The sequence below is a fragment of the Hyposmocoma kahamanoa genome, unplaced genomic scaffold (genome assembly GCF_003589595.1).
Source record: "Hyposmocoma kahamanoa isolate Upper Pololo Valley unplaced genomic scaffold, ASM358959v1 65, whole genome shotgun sequence".
Lineage (NCBI taxonomy): Eukaryota > Metazoa > Arthropoda > Insecta > Lepidoptera > Cosmopterigidae > Hyposmocoma > Hyposmocoma kahamanoa.
Genome location: NW_020653853.1, coordinates 2,432,449 through 2,455,329, shown reverse-complemented (window position 1 = coordinate 2,455,329; position 22,881 = coordinate 2,432,449). Strand labels below are relative to the sequence as shown.

Below are 22,881 nucleotides of genomic sequence, written 5' to 3'. Positions count from 1 at the left end.
CTTAAATATATCGATTTAATTCTTTGTTGAAAAAGTGGTGGTGTCCTAAGAAATCTATACGATTAACTTTTTCTTTGTTTAAATTATTTTTTTACATTGGCAACATCGCCAATATGTCTGACGGTCGAGGTTTACTTTTCTGACCAAAATTTGAAGAAAAATCTAAGTTTTACAGCGGTTGTGACAATCAAATCTCGATTACATAGCGTCGCATGTAACTGTAAGCATTACGCTTGTTTATAATATAAACTTTTGACACTGTCACATTATTCCTGTTGGACTTTTGTGATGAATATGCGTTGTCACGCGTGCAATGGCTATCGACACAGATTTGTCATTTTTCTCTTTTTGTAGTCGTGCTATTCTTACAAAAGTATCTCGTTACGTATTGCAGGCAGTCCGCTGACCGAATTACACCGAGAATGGTCAAGAAGAAGAGACAGAGCGACCCGGGGGAAAATGGGGACGAATCGACAGAATCCTGTGACGAAAACGTCAAGTCCGCATGTCCTCATGTTGCTAAAGCTGTCGACCTTACGCTGCTGAAGAAATCTCTCAAGGTTCGAGGGTTTGATAAGGAGTGCGCGGAGTGTAAAAAGTCAGCTAAAAATGAGGTGCCTGACCCTGATTATGAAGACGATCTCACTTTGTGGATGTGCCTACGATGTGGCACTCAGTTATGCGGGCGGACACGTAACAAGCACGCATTAAACCACTTCAATACACCCCACTCCGACTGCCATGCCCTAACTGCCAATACAACCACTTGGGAGATCTATTGCTACAATTGCAACAATGAAGTGACTACAGCTACCTCCAAGAAGCTTCACGAATGTATAGAATATCTTAAGAAACAGGCTGTAGCTGGCGGTAACTCTAAAAACACTTTCTTGCCCACTATAGAACTTCATTATGACCAAATTAAACCCATTGACCTTCCGCCGCCTGGGGATAATATCATGAAAACAGGTGTAGTTTCAAAAGGAAAAGATAAGGCAATTGCATTAAATCTGCCTAGAGTTCGAGGTCTGTCTAACTTGGGTAACACTTGCTTTTTTAATTCTGTAATGCAATGCTTGGTACAGACTCCATATTTATTGCAAGTTCTTCAAGAAATGTCCACTCCAGGAGAAAGGTTTACATTGCCTGGGGGGAAGTTAAAATTGAAGGGGGAAGGAGATGAGATCAAAGATGTTGATCTCCCACCTATAACTGGACAGCTGGCTGAATGGGGATCCCTAACCAGGACATTGGCTGAGACTTTAGGAGAGTTGCAAGCTGGTAAGTTACTTACTACTAGTATTATACAGTATAACTTTACAAATTTTTTATTGTGCACATAAGTAAAGCTCTTTGTGAAAGAGTTCCTCCAGAAAAGCACTGCGACCATACTGATTTCTGCCACCAAACGGTACTGTGAGCATTACCAGACTTACCTACTTTGTTTCACATCTTTGCGATTTTGAGAGGCACTACAATTGTTATTGATAGGCATGTCGCTTACCACCAGGCGCATAAACCTTGTTTGTCACGTCACTCTGAAGATATGAAGTTCCCAACCTGTAGGTGTGGCAAGCTTAGGCATAAAACTCTGTCCTCAGAGGACACCTGTGTAAATAAGCAAAATGTACTAACATAAATTAACTGTAACCCTACCTGGTTTCAAAATGTTTATAAAACTATTGAAAGCAATATTTAATGCATTGTTTATTACCAATTATACCTTATTTACTATTACATATTTCTATTGGGTGGCTCAGATTATTTTTTTTTAGGTACAAAAATGTGCAAATTTTAAAAACATTGTCTGAATTTACATTTCATTATCAAACTGTAACTATCTCTTTATTTGTATTAGATATTAAAATGCAAATTAGTATTATTGTACATATTATATTGTATTCATGCTATGAATCAAGAAGATAAACTATTAATAGACATATAACACATTCTGAAAGGTTAGTTCCCTGTATGATACCACTTAGAAATTGTTTTATTTTGTTTCTATCTTTCTCTGGGGTTAAGATTGTTATGGACTGCAGTCAGGTGAACACAGGCTATTGTTATCATTAGAGTGGCTTATTTTTTCATTGTGATCACCACTGATTGAGAGTTTGAAGTCAAAACCAACCAAATTCTGTATTTTTAGAATTTTAATGAAAATTAAATTAATGAATTTAGAATACAGTATTTTTGCTGAAGGACTTTTTTATTTAGATTTGCCCTTTTTTATAATACCAAGCAATAGGACGAACAAGTCTTACGCCTGGTGATAAGCGATACACTTATACATAACAGTTGCAGTGCCACTCAGAGCTGTAAATCGCAAAAATCTTATGGGTACAGCCCCTGCATCCGTCAACCTAAGACGTAAGTTGACCTACATAAGCTTACCCTTCCAAATAATGCTCGCATTACTGCTTGGTGACAGACATAGATCAGGTTTCCTGGAATGTGTGTTGATTTGTTATTAGAAAGGACACTGATTAAGGATTGATCTGTACCAATTTTTGACGCTCCGCTCGGAATTCATTTCAGAGAAAAATGTTAGATAGGAAATGAAACTATTTTTCCGGATTTAAATCGCGTATATTTGTTTTTTCAAACAAACAAACAAAAAAAATATACGCGATTTAAATCCGGAAAAATAGTTTCATTTCCTATGTGTAATAATCGCGAAAACCTAAGAACTCGAAAATGTTAGATTATTTCTAAGCACAGTCTAATTTTTTATTATTTTTTTTTTTCATTTTATTGACGGTTACGAAATGGTGTTTTTGGTAAAAATTTTTTAGTTAATTTTATATTTTTTCTGTTATTGAGTTTTAAAATATTTCATGGGTTATGTTTTTTAATTGTTTACAATCTGATTACAATACAGATTGTAAAGTTTCATGATAGACAAATTCTATGCGTAATTTCGAAGAAGACTAATTATATTAGGTGTTATGTATGGATCTCAATTACTTACTGAAGATTAAATTAAACTTTGATTGATATTATACTAAAATATGATTTTTTTCAAGCAAATCGCAAGTCTAATGAATTCTTGTAGTTTTCTGAGAAAGTCCGGATTCATCCCGAAGTCCGGATTTCAAATATGATCCAAATTTACATTCCTCAAATTCAAATTTACTTTTCACCTCTGGTACATTGCTAAACATACTTAATGCACATTCACAAATATACTCGTAACTGAGTCTAAATACAGACCATGTCTTTGTATAGTAATAAATTGCCAGACCAGAGTTACGTTTACATATCTATTTCTAGTTCCTTATTTCTTTGTTATAAATTCCACACAAAGAATTGAATCATATATCTAAATAGAAGCTGTTTGAATTGAAGTTTTTTTTAGACATCTCACATTTTCATTCAACCTACTTGTTTTCATTTGACCTAGTTTTGCTTTGCCATTTTTTTTATGTTAATGAGATGATATTACAACTAGTGGTGACTTTTTTTGTTGGATCTTTTGCAATCAGTGCCACTATTAGCAAATGTATTGCTAAGAAATGAGTCATTGCAGGCAAACCCTCTACTGAGTGAATTTCTTCTCTTTAATTTACATATTACATCATTATCAATAAAAAGCTGTGGTAGCCTAAGCCCGCATTTATTCGACACGTATTTCATCGCGCTCACCCCGCGCGGTCGCAGAGCGGAGTCTGTCATGGCAAAATACTAGAGATGCGCCAAGTACTCGGTACTCGGCCGAATAACTCGGTTCATGAGAAGAGTACTCGGTTAAAATAAAGCATTACAGCTATAGACATAATAAAGTGAAACCAACATATTTAAAATAAAAGAAATTTATTGCTAGAAATTCTAGACAATTGTAACAATTTGTAGCAATTTAGTAATTTAAAAAGAAAGTTTACATTATTAATATTTGAAATTTAACAAAGGCAAGTTGTCATGTAGGAATACAATGCTTCCTGCGCGTTCAGGTAATACTTTCTTTTTTCTTCATACACATTACCCGCTTCGGAAAATAACCGCTCGCTATACACAGTGCTTGCAGGTGCACTTAAAAAGACTCGTGCTAACTGTGCCAGTTTTGGATATCTTGTTTTATGCCCTGCCCACCATTGGAAAGGACTCTGCTCTCGCGACGATATACTTTCATTGATATATCGGTCTAATTCTAGAGCATTGAGACTCTTAGGATCATCGCGTTCCGGTTGTAATGAACCGAGTAACTCGTCCGAATACTCGGCTCGGCAAATGTTAAACCGAGTAATATTCGGTACTCGGTTACTATTATTATTATAAGCAACAGTTCTAACCTTTTGTATTGGTAGATCTGCAGTGTATAGTACAGGGTCCAAAACAGACCTTTGTAGCACACCTACCTTTGTATCGTACAAGTTTGATGTTACTTGTTTGTTGTCAAACAGTTCGTTCAGGGAAGTACTGCCGCCATACTTATTTCTGCCGCCAAGCAGCGGTATGAGCATTACTGCGTTCCGGTATTGCAGGATGAAATTACAGTCACATGGGACTTATGTCTCGGGGTGACGAGCGCATTGGCAATGCCCCTCAGATCTTTTCGATTTAACTCTAGGCCACGCCAGGCGTGTCACTTAACACCGGACACACGCTTGTTGTCCCGTGATTTAGCATCATAAAAAAAAATATGATGATAAATGTGGTGATGACTATAAATATTGCGAAAAATCGTTATTAAACAAATTAAAATATTTTTGCAAAAAAACATATATCGTGTATCATGTACAGCATATAATATTTTTTCTTTTATAAAAGCACATCCTTGCGTTTCAGGCGAAGGCGGCGTGTACACACCGCGCAAGCTGCTCTCAGCGTTAGTGAATAAGCTGCCTCAGTTCGGCGGTGGCGACCAGCACGACGCCCACGAGCTGCTGCGGCATCTCCTTGAAGCTGTCAGGTTAGTCAATGTAGATAACTGTTTTATTCTTTATTGTTTTATCGTTATAAAATCCATTGATCTTGTTCCAATGAACACACCACGCCACCTTCATGTTAACTTATAACATAAGAAGCATAGTTTGCTTGAACTTAGGGCGCGTTCAAATTAGACGTTTGTGGTTAGGCCACACAGACGCGGTCCGGGAGGATCTTCTCCCATTTTCATTACATTAAAAGACATATAATGCGAATGAAGCTTCATACTTGACATTTCGCAGCGGGACAGCGGTGCGAAAGCGGCAGTTGTGACACCCAAAAGCAACCACATGTCATTTTCTGCTTAGACTTTAGAAAAAGCACCATAACGCTGTCGGACAGTGTTCAAGAAAAATGTTCCACTTTTAATTGCGTTACGGAAGCAACGCAAAAGGAATTTCGATCGAATTCTCACTGAAACTTGATAAAAACACATTCTAAGAGTTGTAAACATTGACTTACAAATAAATGGACGACGGGTCTAATACAAAAACCACGAAACAAATGTCCCAAGTCAACCTATTCGAAATTTAAAATGTAATGTCATCGCAGTATCGCGCTGTCAGTAGAACAAATGAAGACTAAAGCGGAGTGTCGCGCTCTGTATACGATTTTAGCGCCTTACAAGTGCGGACACTTTTTAGCGCGGACCCGACGTCCATATAATTGTAAGTCAATGGTTGTAAATAAATACAGCGTGCAATCCCACTAAACCCCCCTCCCGACCGCGCCCTGCCGCTGCTGCTCTGTGTGGACGGTTGCGTAGGACGCAATAGAATAGACCTTAGCGCCCGCCAATTTGTCCTAGCGTTGGGTGCATAAGAACGTTACAAAAATTCCCGGCCACGGAACGCTTCCGCCACGGCCTCTGTGTGGCCAGAGCATTATAGAAGCCCTAATTTTCATACAATATCTGGAAGCACAGTCGCAGCGCCACTGTCGTAAGGCAGTAAGTAAGTAACATCAACTGTCTACAACCTGAAATGGCTTTGGTGGATACCGCATAGCAGTAAATGTGTTGAATCAATCACTTTCAAAAAATTAAATTTAAATTAAAAAAGATTATCTTTGAATGAATGAATGAATGAAATATTCTTTATTGCACATAAAAATTACAATTAAAATCCAGTACAATAGCTGAAGTATAATAGTAGTAGTAAGTCCATGTGCAGCAGGCGGCCTTATTGCTATGTAGCAATTTCTTCCAGGCAACCTTAGGCTAGACATTTCGGATATGCAAGAGGGGTGCAACCAAAGAATATCATCATAAGTACACCACATAATAAGTAATAATAAAAATATATACATATCCATAGATAGATATATACATATACATACAAATTACAATAATATTATTAATACATACATAATAATAAATACACAATAATATTAAATGCTTATATACTTTTAAAGGAAAAAGAAAAATGAAGTATAAATGCAGGAAATAAATGAAAGGATAGTAGAGGACAGACGAAATTTAGGAGTTGAGGAAGTGATCCTTGACACGTATGTAGTTTGAAGGAATCAAGAGAAGGGGATCGTCGAATCGATTCGGGGAGAGAATTCCACAATCTGATCGCAGAAATGGTAAAAGATTATCTTTGTGGGTACCAATATACTAAATCTATGGTTTGGTGTGAAAACACGGTTCCTAAAAATTTTCACGATAGAAAAAAACACAAACTTACTTCTTGCTGTATTCAATAGGTACTTTATGATATGTAAAGTTGATATGAAAAGAATTATTAATATAATAATATGTTATTATGTCAATGATTCTTTCTATATCAACTAAATAGAACACCTATAGTATACGATATATACATTTTTGAAATGACTTTATTTGCGTTTGTAAAAAAAATAAATTCGTTTAAAAAAAAAAGCCAGGCTACCTGCCCTTCGACCCAAGCAATATGAACTGTATTAGCACGGGAAAAATTTTAAATCGAGCTGAGGCAGTATCGACTCCTAAAGTCTAAATTAACTAAATTTTACAGTAGATGCTGCCTTTCTGCACCACGGAGACGCAATTATACTGGTGACAGTATCTCTAAGCCTCATTCCGTTTGTGCACCTTAGCAAAATGGTTAAATATATTCCACAGACCCTCATTCATTACAGTTTGAATTTACCTTGATTATAAGTAGAGCTCCTTGTGAAAGAGAACTACGCCACCTTTCCAATTTCTGTCGCCAAGTAGTAATGTGGATATTATTGCATTCTGGTTTTAAAGGGCTTACCCTTTACTCCACCCTTAGGTGCTCAGGGTAACGAGTGGCAGTGCCCCTAAGATCTTTGCGATTTAAAGCTGTGTGCGCCACTGTAACTGTAATGGACAGACTTGTCGCTTACCAGCAGGCGCACGACTTGTTCGTCATTGGTATTATTAAAAAAAAGCTAATCAAGGGATAGTTGGCTGAATAAATGGCGCTCCGGTACCATAGAGTGCCTCTTTATCTCAGGAGGACGGCGTTCCACAGGGGTCCGTGCTGGGCCCGATGTTGTGGAACGTTGCTTTTGACTGGCTCCTACGCTGCCTGCAAAGCAGATGACACCTTCGTCACTGCCTGGGGTAGGACATATGAAGAAGTCGCGCGGTTGAGCACCGTCGTGACGTCGTTGGTGGAGGAGAGGATCCACTTGCTTGGCCTGAGGATCTCCATACACAAAACGGAGTCCCTCCTATTTCACGGCCCGCGCAGAGGGCCCCCTAGAGGGGCGAAAATCACCCTGTTCGGGGAGACGGTCCCAGTCAAGGCTCAGATGAAATACCTGGGCCTTGTACTGGATGGGAGGTGGACGTTCAAGGCGCATTTCTCCCAACTTGCCCCAAAGCAGATGAGTACCGCAGCCGCCCTCGGCTCCTGCCAAACGTCGACGGACCAGGCTCAATCTGCAGGCGCCTGTACTCCGGAATAATCCGGAGTATGGCCCTCTACGGCTCACCCATCTGGGTAGAACTCTCTGGGTAGGGCTCTCACCGCGCAACTCAAGCCTTTCCTGCGGAGGCCGCAGAGGGTTATAGCGGTGAGAGCGATCCAGGGGTACCGCACGGTATCGTGAACGGCCGCCACACTTCTCGCGGGTGATCCCCCGTGGGAACTTCAGGCGGAAGTGCACCGGTGCCGTGTAACCAACCATGCGAAGCAGAGGGGAAAGCCCTGATGCTGAAGAAACAAGGCGGATCAGGACAGCGGGCCGCGCCGCGTTGTTCCGAAGATGGGCGAAGGACCTGGAGTCCCCAATCGTCCGCTAGGTTAACCGGCGACACTGTCCTTTAGATTGGTGCAGGTGCTCACCGGACATGGATGCTTTGATGAGTACCTGCATCGCGTGGCGGGTCGGGAAGGGACTCCTGTCTGCCACGAATGTGGCGCACCCGTCGACACGGCGTGGCACACCCTGACGGAATGTGCGGCTTGGGACCCTCAGCGGCACTCCCTGACTGCCATAATGGGATGAGATCTCTCACTGCCAACAATCGTGGGCCCAATGCTCGGCAGCGAGAGGTGCTGGGAGGCTATGGTATCCTTTTGCGAAAGCGTAATCTCGCAGAAGGAGGCTGCGGAGCGCTCCAGACGGGACGACCCCCTCTCTGACCCGCTTCAGAGACGTAGGCCTTGGTGACGGAAGAGGCAGTACGCCCGCCTTCTTCCCCCGCCGTAGAATGGGGTCGGGGGACCCGTTCCACCAAGACTAAAGGGCGCCCGGGGCACCCTCCACAGGACTGGGCCCGCTATATGCAGGCCATCCGCCGAGACGTCCCAGTAGTATGCGCAAGCGGATCCTCTCTCTATGGCGGTGGAGTAAACCGCTGGGTTTTAGTGGGTATACGGGACTACCGCCCCCGGAGTCCTACATACCAAAAAAGAACTCCCCCACAGCGACAAAAAAAAAAAGAAGTACCTTACCTATTTCTGCTGCCAAGCGGTAATGTCAGCATTAATTTTATTTTATTATTATTAATATATTATTTGGAAGTATTGGACAAGTATAATTAATAATAATAGTATAATTCTTATGCCTTGATGGTACGTCATGGCGACCATAAAATAAATGTTATCATCTTTATTGTACCCATGATGACGAATAAAATGATTTGATTTGATACTGTGTTCCGGTTTTTAAGGATAAGGGTGCTGGTGAAATTACAGACACATGGGACTTGTCAACTTATGTCTCAGGGTGACGGGCGCAGTGGCAGTGCCCCTCAGATGTTTGCGATTTAAAGCTCGGAGTGGCACGCCAACTGTTATGGACAGACGTGTAGCGTACCATCATCTTGATATTATAAAAAAAGTAACAGGGCGCACTATCCATATTAAACATACCGGTTTCGAAACAATAAAATAAAAATAAAGCTTTGAAGTAAAATAAAAAACAATACGTTAAACAATACAGTTAATAAATAAACCTAGGTCATGCAAATGTGATGTAATAAAATCACTTCAGGAAAGAAGTAATTAGATACTCGTACTTGTTATTAGTACAAGTCTTTACAAGGTTTCGCCTTGACCATTAGCTGACTCGGGAGGATATATGTGCCTTACAAATAAGTAGTACTACGATGATTTCAAGGTAATTGGCTTATCTATGAAATAAATATATGTTGAATGTGAAATAGCGATTGCGTATGCGTTACTATAGTTAGTTTTTTTAGAATGAGAATAAAACGTAAACAAAAAAGCGGTAATCATAAACCTCTTTAAAATAAATCTTTAGACAAAAGATTACAATAAAGGAAAACGTCGTGAGAATTGATGACCAAAATGTCATTTGTTTTAATTCAAAAAACCCACTAATGTAGTACTTGCTACGCAGTGGCGATTTTTGGAAATAGTCCCCACCAAGATATTATTGTATATATTACAGATACAGATTTGATTTTCAGCGCCAATATTTCGTCAACGACATCTACGTCTTCGACACGGGTTAATTGTGATTTTTTCTTAAATTAAAAATGGACTTTTGGACGTTTAAAATATTCTTAAATGTGTACTCAAACAAATTTGCTTATCTTCGCCCTTGAACGCGTAAGAAAAGTCTACTCGGTTCTATTATAGGATATTCAAAATGTCTTGTCGTTTGTAATATATCATCTTGTTCGTCCCGTCACTTGATATTATAAAAAACAATAAAACTATCTAAGTATCTCTCTTCGTCTTCTTGGGGTGCCATCTCCTACCGTAGGTCGGTTATCATTGTGGCAATTTGGGTCCGTGCAGTTGCGGCTCGGAACAGTTCTATGGTACTTATGGTGAGCCACTCTGCAAGATTTTGAAGCCATGTGGTTTTTCTACGACCACGTCTTCTATGGCCCTGGATTTTTTCAAGCAGAATAAATTGCTGTAGAGACTATTTATCACTCCGCATAATGTGCCCAAAGTACTGCAGCTTCCTCCTTTTTACTGTGTTCAGGAGCTTCAAGCCGTTGTGCATCCTCGGCAAAAGTTGTCATTGGTGTTTCGTCCACAATATTTTCAAAATTCTTCAATAAATCCACATTTCGAATGCTTCTTACCGTTTGCATAATGCCTGAGTTAGTGTCCATGGTTCTACTCCGTACGAAATAATTGATTGAAATGTATCTGTATTGCAATATAATATAATATTGATTATTAAGTGCAAGTTTTTTTTTCATTGTAAAAGATTTTTATTTGGTTAACACAAAAATAGCCAATTATAAGTAGAAGCACTGCAATTTCAGGATCCCCACCAGTCAAGATTTTTTAGTGGGAATTTGTGGAACATACCATTTTGGTACAGTGCAGTTTTTAAGTTTTTTATAGTGCAAGTTTTTAAAATAGATTATATACACAAGTACACAAATCCCAAATAAATTATTATTATTTATATATTTTTTTGATAGATCTGAGGATCTACGCCGCTACCAAGCAGTGATTCTGAGCAGTCTCGGCATGAACTCGAAGGTCGACCCTGCCAAGGTCGACGGGGAAGTCAAGCAGAAGGTCAAGTTCTATGGACAACAGGCCTCTGATACCATGTTAAGGCCTGAGCAGGTGGGTTTAAACATTATTCATGCTAAACAGAAGAATTAACGAATGATGAACCGATACGAATGAGTAATATCTCGATACCTCCCACATCAGTTGATGTAAGTTAAAATACCACTTTTTGCGCTTTAACTTAAATATATTCTTTTTTATGTATATTATAGGTTGTCCATGTTTGAAACTATAGAATAGAGTAGAATTATTTATTTCGGACCATGATCCATAATAATGTTAGTAATACAGTAAATTTTACTTACGTGCTATGGTTAGTATAATACAAAATTACTTAATTTTAGTGAGAAGTGAGTCTAGACCACTACCCTACCCACGTGTAGTTGCACCCAATGTAGTTGGTAGGGGCCGTCCAGCCTATTGGCAACAACGGTTAGGATGCTATTAGCGCTGCCGCGTACACGCAGCATAAGTGAGGCAGCCTTCTTGCGCATAATGGCATGAAAGCCATCTGTGTGCGCCTCCGTGAACTCCGTGCACTACAGTGTCACGGCAGCCCCATCAGCATCCTAAAAGCGTTGTTATATTGCACCCTTAATGTGTTCAGGGTAATTAAACTAAACATAAGCCTAAATGATTTCTTTACTTACTGGAACCTATAATGAACAAAAAATAGATACATTTAAGTTAAAAAGCAAAAAATGGTATTTTCACTTACAACAACTTACGTGGGAAGTATCGATATGTTCTTTTTCTTATACCAAGTGATGGAACAAAAAAAATGTGGGTCTGGTGGTAAGCGTCAGAGCTTTAAATCGCAAAGATCCGAACGGCCTCTACACTTGTCTCCCTGAAACACAGAGTTGATAGATCCCATGTGCTTGTAATTTCGCTAGCTCCACAGAAATCTACAGTATTTCAATTTCGCTGATCAGCACCGTTAAAAAACTGAACGCAGTGGGGACTTAGAAGTACGGAATAATTCCTCACAGCCATTTTTTTAACGCACACACTCAAATCCCTGCACTAGGGAAACCATTCAAAATTCAAAAAATCAAAATTGAAAATAATCTTTATTTCATAGGTAAGCATTATTATACTTGAAATCGACACAATGGTTAAACTCTACCGCTCATTCGTAAGGCAGATTCCCCTGAGAAGAATGAGCAAGAAACTCTAGGGGTTGCTCTTTGTAAATAGCATTTACAATATTTTTTTTTTTATTTGAAACATCAGAGATCGAGACTACCTCCATGAGCTAAACGGGTTACTACCACGGATTTTTGTCATCCAAGTACGCAGAAGTTGTATAATAACCTTTAGTATAAAGTTTCTGTTTCACTATAGTTTTAAACCTCGTGAAAGGCAAATGTTGTATATCAACCGGAATCTTGTTATAGAAGCGTATACATTGCCCCTTAAATGATTTTTTGACTTTGTGAAGACGACTATCAAGAAAAGCTAGTTTATTTTTATTCCTCGTATTAATGTTATGTCTGTCACTATTTTTCATAAAGAAATTACTATTCCTTTTAACATAAATTACATTTTCATAAATGCACTGTGAGGCTAGTGTAAGAATGTTAATTTCCTTAAACCATTCCATGTATCGCGGATGCCATGGACACACATATAGGTAGACAACCACAAACACTGGAGAGAAATAAATGTAGGCCATATATCACCTTTCATGTCATCCGCAGCGCCGCACTCGTGGCACGACGGGGACGGTTCCCTCCTCGCCACCTTGTGCAGGTAGTGACCGAAGCAGCCGTGCCCGGTCAGCACCTGCACAAGGTGGTACGACAGTGGCCCGTGGGACCGGTTTACCCACTCTACGAGGACAGGGCGGATCGCCTCTATGGTACGAGCGCCATAGGGGGGATCCGCCAAACCCTCTTTCCACCGGTCCCGCATGCGCTGCGCCGCCAGGCGGCGCTCCTGCTCCACCTCTTGGGGAGCGGGTCGCTCGCCTCGGTCCCTCATTCCCCGCCGGTAGGTGCGGACCTCCGCCAGGACCTCGGCTTCGAGGTCCCACGGCGGAGTACCGGCGAGGACGCATGCGGCAGCGCAGGCCACCGTCCTGTACGCCCTGCACATTCGCAGGGCGACCACCCTCTGGGGCCTCCTCAGCAGCGCCTTCGTCGCCGCTGATATGGCCCCACTCCAAATGGGAGCCCCGTATAAGGCCATACTCCGAGTCACCCCGGCGTATAGCCTTCTGCATGGGGCTCCCGGCCTCCCGAGGTTGGGCAGGAGCCTGCCCAACGCCGATGCGGCGCCCACTATTCGGGGAGCAAGTTGCCGGAAATGCTCCCCGAAGTTCCATCGCCGGTCCAGGCCATATATCACCTGACCTCTGCGTGGCAGTCTAGCATGGTAACCGTTCGGCCACGGAGGCAGTTAATCTAAGGGTCGTATTCCAGAACTCTACTCAATGCTCAAGTCAGGACTTGAGAGTATGATTTCAAGTACTGGAAATACGACCCTAATGTCTGGCAAACTTCTCTTGCTTGACTTGCATTTCTCAATCTTTATACAAGATTCCTTATTCTTCTCACTACACACTTCAGTGTCTCAAGATCTAAAATTTTCGCCTACAGACCATACGTAGATGAAAAGAAAATATCGCAGAATCCTTATTAAAAAAAGCAGTAATAAAAGTACCTTTGTTCAATTGAATCAATTTATTTTTGGTAACATTAGAGCTCCTTGTGAAAGTGTTCGCCCCAGGAAAGTACTGCCACCTGACCTATTTCTGCCGCCAAGCGGTAATGTGAGCATTAATGCGTTCCGGTTTTTAAGGGTAAGGGTGTAGGTGAAATTACAGGTTCATGGGACTTGTTAACTCATGTCGGCAACTGCTATCGCTTGATAATCCCGTCACTTGATGACATAAAAGAGTCAGTGGCACTCATGAATATTTTTGTAAGGCATTCTCTTTTCTCATCACAAATAACACCGGTGTAGGTTTAATCATATAATTTTGATTATATAACTCAATAGTTATAAAGTATCCCTTCAATTATTTTTCATATTTCCAGGTGTTCCGCGGTTTTCTCGTGTCGACACTCGAATGCCAAGAATGCTTCCATCACTCGGACCGTCAGGAATACTTTCTGGATCTGTCTTTGCCAGTCGCCACGTGCCGTCCGCAACCGCCCGCAGTCGTACGAAGGAAAACTCCCAACGGTGAGTCATGTACCATACATAACATTACTTCCTTAATGATTTTCGACCTTTATTAAGAAATACATGTTGAGTATCTGAGCTATCGCGGACTTATAACTTTAAATCATCTCAGTTTTGTGTAGATAAGTGTCAATGGCGGGATTTTGTACGTTTAGTATCTGCTAAAAGTTAAAAGTAGTGGCTTGTCGGTAGCTAGCATCGAGTATATAACCAGAAATATATATAATGTCATTTAATTTGTTTGAAAACTATTCTGGCAAATCATTACGGTGACAACTGCGCCTCGATTGGCCAGCTCGAATTCGAAACAATTGACAGGTGTCATTCATTTCAGTCCGTCAATCGTTTCAGTTCAAAAGCTTTGCTATAATGGACGAAAATTGAAAAATTACATATGTAATGTTTAATTACCGTTGAAATATGATACCGTTTGTTTTGTTAGATGTTTTTCCCACACCACCGAATGGAACAACCCCCATTGCTAGAGATATTATCTTTATTACAATAAATACAGAATGTTTTTGGAGACGTACACACAGGTCAGTTGTTGGCGCTGTACTATTTCAGTTTTCTGATTTGTGATTTCAGCGCAAACGAGAGTCGACATTTAAAAGTGATATATGGCCCATCTACTTGATGAGTTGCCTATGATGGATGGCCCTTATTTCGTCGCTATATCTGGTTATATACTCGATGGTAGCTAGCCATCGAGCTCAACTGCCTTAATTTTTTTTGTTAAATCTACTCTTCAATGGTCATCGATGGCACGTTCATGGCGTAGTCTATTAATTATTTGACGTAAAAAGTACATTTAGTTTGAAGACTAGATTGCTGCCTAAACAAGATAAAAATTAAGATATGTATAGTAATTTCCACGGTTAGTTTAGTAAGGCAACAACGATAATTAGTGTTCGAATGAATGAATGCCATCACTGCGATTCCACTGACACTCTGTTGAGACTCAACTGCCATTCCAACTAAATTTTAGCAGAATAACAAATACTACCAAAATTGCAACGTAACCACGGTGAAGTCTTAATGGAATTAAAATGAGCAGTGGTTTCAAAATAATTATCAGACTTGGTCAGGTCTCCATCACTCGCTCAAAGTCACGCGATAAGTGCCTACCGCTGAGTGAACCGACGTCGGCACAAGCGCTCACAAGTCTTTAATTTATGAGCATTCGGCTCCGCACGACTGCACGCGGTGGGAAACTTTATTTTCACCTCTCTGAGCGCGTGCTTAGGTTCGTTTTTCCTCGTAGTGAGCGCCGGGGGCCTACCATAACCTTTCCAAAAACAATCTTATTTCAATGTAAGCTTAAAGTAAGCTTATTATAGTATTACTCATATTCGTACCAAGGCGAACCTGTCAACCAAGTAATGTATTATTGCAAAAGTGATTGAAAGAACGAATGATTTTCCAATTTTTTTTCCAGATTTTCCAATTGTCTATTCCTTACTAAAAATAGAAAAGAGATAGCGCTATGTGATCTATATAATGCCATCTCTTTCTTTTTGATGATCCGAATCGTCTTATCGTAGTATAATGTTTAAGTACTTAATGTTATTTACATTCAGAGAATTTTGACTGTTAAGAAACGAAAAGTATGTAATAATAAAATCTATTAAAATTACGTTGTTTTCAATAACTATTCCGCAGTTTCATGAAGAAAAATAAATAAAACAAGCTGAGTCTTGATAGTCACGTTGTGAATTCGGAACTGTAGTCTAGTGTCAACTGTTATTTTCGCCAAGGAGCATATAGTTGGCGCTGTCCTAATTTTACGAAATAGACATCGCGTACTTTTATTTAACGACAAATAATTTCCTATGTGCTATTAAATTAAAAATAAAAATAAAATATTGAAGAGATATATGTAAATAAATAACTTCAACTTAACTTTTAATCATTACAAATCAATATTAAGACAATAAAACTGAAAATAATGTTGTATCGATTGCATCCATGTAACTATTTTAAGATTACTTCATTTGACATAAGTGCAATATATATAACTTTAATTTTTAACCGACTTCAAAAAAGGAGGAGGTTCTCAATTCGACTGTATGTTCTTTTTTTTTCTTTTTTTTTGTATGTATGTTACGCGATAACTTCGGTATTTGTGAACCGATTTTCATGATTCTTTTTTTGTTGGAAAGGGGGTATTTCCATACTGGTCCCATTTCATTTTGAAGAAAATCATCCACCTCAAAGGGTGGCTGTTCACGCATGAAGATTCATTTTTATAAATAGCGCCTAACTTTAATTTAGGAGCAATTACTTTTAGCAATTATTTAGTTGATTTTGCTATTCCTCCAATGCAAGGCGTTTCTCTCGATATACTTTGAGTAGTGTCGTAGTGAGAACCTATTTTTATTATCTCCAGTATCAAGTCCTGTATAGTGGCGAACTAGGGGATATTTCAATGAAACTTGACAAATAGACGTAATTCCACGTACTTTTGAGGTCGGTTTTTTTAGTACTCTGTACTGAGATTATAAATTCGCGTCATAGTATGAACTGAGTGAATGAATAGTCACAAAGCTGCTAATAAAACATCATAGTTTTAACATTACAATAAGCTTACTTTAAGCGCGTTATGGTACGAAAAGTCAATGTAAGGTTAAAGTAATATTATTTTAAGAGGTTGTGGTAGGCCCCCTGGTGTCATTTGTCAGATTTAGTAGGCTATTGCAGCGTAGGTATATTAGATATATTATGGCGGACTTTGTTTGTGCGCTACTAAAAGATACCTACAGCGGCGGGCACCGACGGATCTGCATATACGGAGTGGTAGCAGCGCTTATAAGCTGCACGTTGTAACTGCTAATCGATCGCAATCGAAAGTATTATCTTCACGATTTATATTCCAAAAAAAGTCTACTTCGGTCTTATGACATGCAGTTCCTGTCTATCTCGTGACTCCAAGAAGCTAAACCTGCTTGACATAAAAAATACCTTTTTCCCAGCATAAAAACGCGTGCATTTGTACAAACTGTCCTAATATCCCATGAGAAATTTAATCATACTTCATGTATACATAGAGTTTATATATTAATAACAACAGCGAAAAGTAACAATTTGTATGCTTTAGTGTGTGACTGTGTGTGTTCAGTTTGTAAATAATGCCTTGTGTGCTGATCCCAAATAACAAATATCCCGTTTTCAGAAGAGAATACTTACAACACTCAAGAGGAGAGCAAAACTTCTAAGCATCAGCTGAAGAAGGAACGGATAGCTGCCAGAAAGGCTGCTAGGAAGAATAAAGGTAGCTTTTCTTTGTGTTGCTTTCTGCTTTTACTTTATTTTTGATATCTATATCTGATTTGGTGTCTCTTAAATGAACAAATCATATATATTCAAGTCCGTCTTCATTCTAGACTAAACGGGTACTATCAGCTTAAACCCTTTTATTCGTCGAATTTCATCTTGACGGTTCAGTTGGTCAAGGGCAATTTAGTCTCCATCTACTGTTGAATGGCGTCTCTTTCATACCGTTTTAAAATTTCTGAAACTTATTGTACCTCAAAAATTACACATTACATTACATTACAGTAATTTCGTTTGTTTCAGGAAATTCGACATCTAACAAAGAAGACGCCAGTACAGATGCAAACGGTGCTAAAGAAGACGGTAAGTCCTCTTCAGAGTCTGATGCTGACGTCGAAGACAATCTAGAAGACATGCCTAGGCAGGCCGACACACATACTGTATCTGTAGGTACCCAAGCCATTGCCCACACTGCAGCCAACTTTGCAGCGTACCACATGGAGTCGGGGTATAATTCCGAGAAAGTCATTAGCTCAGATTCCATCCGTACCAGCCCAGTGGAAATTGACAAGGAAAAAACCGATAACACCCCTGAACGTACAGATAAAGATAAAGTAGAATTCGCCGATACTGGCACATCTACAACAGCAATACCTTTAGAATATAAACCCCTTATTTCATTAGAGAACCTTTCTAATCCCGATTCAGGAGTGGCCAGTCCAGAAGCTACAAAACATAATTCCACTGAAACTGTTGACAATGTTGATTCACCAACCAATGGCAAAGAACTCGGAAGCCATAGTTCTCTATCTAGCGAGATCAATTTGGACTTGTCCAGTCCACAACACAACAAGTTATCTACGGTCAAAACTGATTTCGAAAGGCCAGTGTCCAGGATATCCCAATATAACGTCCCGGAATACTCAAATGAAGTTGTCTCTAGAGGCATTAGTGTTCAAGGTTGCAGGAATCTACTAGAACATAGCGGAGAAAGTAGTTACGAATCCTTACCAGAAAGCAAAGTTCAGGATTCGATATTCAATGATTTAAACAATCATCAAGGTATGTCAAATAAATTGGACAAGTTAAAACTCGATATGGATGACGTCAAAGCTAAGAAACCTTCCTTCCCAACGCCAGTGACAACTGACATTACCACAGACCCGCCACCAACAGTTCCGAGGCCGAAAATCAACAACATTGAAGCTGAAAAGACTCAGAAAGACTACATGTCAACTTTCTCGCGACAAAGTCCATTGTCCCCACGATACATTTGTGATGAAGACGAGTGCAGCATCCAATCTTGTCTTAGCCAGTTTACTGCTCTGGAGCTTCTTACAGGCAACAACAAAGTTGGTTGTGAGACTTGCACTGAACGAATTAACGGGAAAGATGGAAAGACAGTTTATACCAATGCAACTAAACGATTCCTAGTTTCAAGTCCTCCAGCCATTTTAATTTTGCACTTGAAAAGGTTCCAAATTGGACCAAGGTGCATGTTTAGAAAGATGTCTAAACATGTTGACTTCCCAACTGTATTAGATTTGGCTCCTTTTTGTGCCATGGAAAAAGTAAGAAAGCTTCCCAATGTTATGAGAGGGCAGAACGAGTTGCTATATTCCCTTTACGGCGTTGTGGAGCATTCTGGTGGTATGCACGGTGGACATTATGTGGCCTATGTCAAAGTGAGGCAGCCGGTGAAAACTGGGGATCCTCGGTGGTGGTTCTTACCGAAGAGCAGTAATACAATGCCCGCCCCAACGGGTAATGGAGATGGCGATGGGGATTCTGAATCAGATCTTTCTGGTTACGAATCCGGAGAAGGTCCAACGCCATCGGCTGAAGTCCCACTTGGGAAATGGTATTATGTTTCAGACAGCATGGTATCCGAAGTAAGCGAAGAGAAAGTATTGAGGGCACAAGCGTATCTCCTGTTCTACGAGAGGATTTTATAAATTTCAAGCTTCAGGGAGTCAGAGAAGGGCTTAAAAAGGGGTGGCATTTAAGTGGAAGACTGATGCTTGTAGAGTCGGACATACGTTTAAGGAACGTCGTTACTATGTTTGTCGCGCTGTATATAGCTTTTGTCAGCTTATTATATCCGCGGTTGCGAACACCGCGCATTTTCTTATGACTTCGTTATTTGTATTTACTCATTTGTACATGATTACTGATTGTTTTATTTTAAATACGTAATTTTAATATCATTTGAAACTACTGTGTTGTATGAGTTTAAAGTTGTTTCATTCGAGAATCAATATTGCAAGCAGTAATCGTGTGTTTGAAAACCCTGTACGACCATTATGTGTGGCATTAAAGTACGATTTACACTTAACGGAGTGCGTTGGCACGGACGGAAGCAGATGTTATAATGCAATAACAATAAAAACACTTAAGGAAAAGTTTACGCACTACGTCAGGTATGAATCATACTTAAGTCGTTATTTTCTTGTAGACAGATTTGTTGAATAATTCGAATGCCAAAAACACCTCGCCTTCTTGTTTTTTAAGTAATACAATCACGAATTGGGGCATACTTGGCAAAACACATCCATTTCTAGGCGATAAATAAGCGGAATTCTAAAGAATTAATTTCTATTACTGACAACGGACATTAAAGGCCTATTCAGATATACGCGTTATTCGCTACCGCTGTGAGTAGCAAATCCATTATCATTTATTATTATTATTTCAACTAATCGTCATTGACTTGCGGGCTGTCCGGAGGGAATTATTTTTGCTACTGCTCCCGCGTTGTGCGGCTAAACCTGTTCCGCAAAGCAAGCGAAAAAATATCGCCTACCCGGTCGCGGAACGTGCGATATTTTCCGCTACCCACAGCGGTAGCCAATATCGTTTACATCTAAACAGATTTTAAAAATGTAGTGCCATCTCGCAAACCATAAGAGACCTACTATTAAAATGCTATTCAACAGATCTGATAGTGTCAATCTATAAGATATTATTTACTTACTGTATCAATTTAATAAATTTCATTCTGCATCATCAAAAATATCATTCATCCCAATAAGTTTAAATGTCGCATGCTACGTAAGAAGTTTAGCATTGTATTTATTCGTTTTAAAATATTTATTGTTTGTGATTTGTTATTGTATAGCTAGCGTTTATTTTTGGCGTGATTTTTATAATTTGAAATGTCAACCCAAATCATCGAATTTGCTGTCACTGTATATGTACATACACGGTAGATAAGCATCGGTCAAGGACGCTTTAAAATGAATGTCACAAAGTTCAATATTCCACTACTAGAGGGCGTGTGAGGAAATGTCGAAACGACAATCAGAGGGGTTATTTATTGACAGCTATATCACGCCATGTTCTGTGTCCGTCATAGCATAGAAAACTATGTATTTCTGCTCCCATATAACAACATTTCGGTTTTTCAATGGGATATAGTCTTCCATTGAGGTGTCAATTTTTACAATATTTGCTATCGATACTACAGCTCTGGATAATTATGTCTTAACCAATTTTAATTATTTATTTGTACCATTATGATGTCTGGCTTATGCATTATTGGTTTGTAAAAACTTTCTTGTGATCAATATTTTTTTATTTAAAGACAGAAATGTTAGTCATTGAGGATGGAACTTATTATGGATTGAAAGAAAAGTGCCTCAAGTTGATCTCGCACTAACAATTGCTATACATTCATAATAATTTAAATCAAACATTGTTACATACAATACTAATCATTGCAAGCTGTTTTTTTACGTTCTTTTCACAGTCCTATAATTCAAACTTATAAACTATGTCCATTCGAACTACAAATTAGTAGACTCGAATTTCATGAAATACGTTTCATCGAATATATCATTCATAGAACCTGTCTTCCACTTACTGGAGAAGTAAGAGAGAGAGGAATTGTTTTCATTAGATTATAATAACAGGAAACTACACTTTACGAAAGATTATTAACGCGGTAGGCAGTCCATTAAGGACTAACTACCATTGTCTACTAAAGCTTTACAGGAAATACCTGTGTTTCGACCAAAAGTGTTTCGAGTAATAGTTTTTCGTTTTGATAACTAACGGCGATGTGGAGACGTAAAAATTCCCAAGATGTGCCTATAAGTATGCCTTCAAGTTCCTCCAATAAAGGTTTTAGTAATCGACCCATTGCGCGTAAATACATAGTTTATGTAAATAATGTTTTGAAATGTTAGATTCTAGAAATGACACCGCGCCCCAAGTATGTGGTTAACGTTGTTTCCTTGCTGTAAATAGTTTGCGGTAGAGTTAGTGTTTTAATTATTTTTTTATAGTATAACGAAAAGGGACGTCCATCGACTAGGTCTACTGGAACATTAAGGTCGCATTACACTTGCCACGCGCAGTAATCTATACATTACTTCTTTATTACTTGCTAGTTAAGAAAGAGGTTCGATAAAATTGTTATTTTTCGTCGAATATATCTTTCGTATTAGGCGTTATGTGATAATGCTGCATTACTGTATACTGTCCCCAGCTAGGAAACAATCTCAACCTTAATTTAAAATAAATGAAATTTATAAACAAATTTTTACTACTTTTAATGTCACAGAATGTTAGTTTTCAATTATGTAACTATTTAATATTATTGTTTGTATACTATTTGAGTGCTCAATTTTGTTAACACGTTCGTGCATGTCTTTTTAAGGGTACGTAGCCAAAAAACCCTTATTTATTTATTTGAACTGGATGCTTTCGCAAAATGAATTTTGTACCAAAATGTTACGTGCATAGTTTTGCTTGCCATTATGTAACAGTTACATGTTAAAATTGGGAAAACTGTACACGCTTTCACAGTTAGTAGTTCCACTACATGATGTGAAATCAAAGCTAACGATCATAAAGTAAAAAGAGTTGTAACAAGTTGCCATCGAAATATTGAAGCAAATAACAGTTTTAAGAAGTGATCTTTTATCTTTATATATCTCTGTTAAATATGTAATAAAGCAAAAGTTTGGTGAAATTCTCTTCAGGAGACAAAGTCTGTGAAACGTGTACATGTTTTCATCTCTACCGTGTAAAATTTTGTATTATAAAAATAACGTTTGTCACTGTTATCAGGTTCCGTTTGTTTTTAAAGTTTGCATTTGTCAAGATTAAGATTGTCGATATTGTCATTAATATTTAGCCTGTGTTATGTTACTATTTTTAAAATTAATTTAATATTTTTTGTATATTGAACTCACATATTATTGCGTTACGAACAGGTGTATTAAATAAAATAGTTGTAAAAAATTGTTGTTTATTATTTTTTACGCTTTTGGTGAGAAATAACAGGAATAAAACTATAATATAACAAAACAAGTATGGTAACTGTATTCAAACGTATGGTTCAAAGGCTAGTTTATCCCATAAACTTATTTCTTCCAGCTAATCTTGGAAGAATTGGTTCCTGGAAAGAAAGAAAGTTGGTTCCTGGGCCTGAATACTTTTGCGAACTGTGGTATGGAAGGACGAGGGACAAATTAGTACCGAGAGACGATTAGGACGGTATTGGAAACGTTCACGAAGA

At 38.9% G+C, this 22,881-nt stretch overlaps 1 protein-coding gene across 1 annotated transcript; it reads left to right on the top strand.

Moving 5' to 3' along the window:
- Positions 1-106: 106 nt before the first annotated feature.
- On the top strand, positions 107-22,529 carry LOC113231230 (ubiquitin carboxyl-terminal hydrolase 45). Its single transcript, XM_026465451.1, has 7 exons — positions 107-220; positions 395-1,281; positions 4,786-4,909; positions 10,796-10,946; positions 13,937-14,084; positions 17,257-17,355; positions 17,661-22,529. The coding sequence occupies exons 2-7, from the start codon at positions 423-425 to the stop codon at positions 19,310-19,312; spliced, it is 3,033 nt and encodes a 1,010-aa protein (XP_026321236.1). The 5' UTR covers positions 107-220; positions 395-422; the 3' UTR covers positions 19,313-22,529.
- Positions 22,530-22,881: the final 352 nt, after the last annotated feature.

Excerpts from the sequence above, each read along its gene's own strand:
- LOC113231230 (XM_026465451.1), top strand. The coding sequence starts at position 423 with ATGGTCAAGAAGAAGAGACAGAGCGACCCGGGGGAAAATGGGGACGAA. Across the intron at positions 4,910-10,795 it reads CATCTCCTTGAAGCTGTCAG|ATCTGAGGATCTACGCCGCT; the intron begins GTTAGTCAATGT and ends TTTTTTTGATAG. Across the intron at positions 10,947-13,936 it reads CCATGTTAAGGCCTGAGCAG|GTGTTCCGCGGTTTTCTCGT; the intron begins GTGGGTTTAAAC and ends TCATATTTCCAG.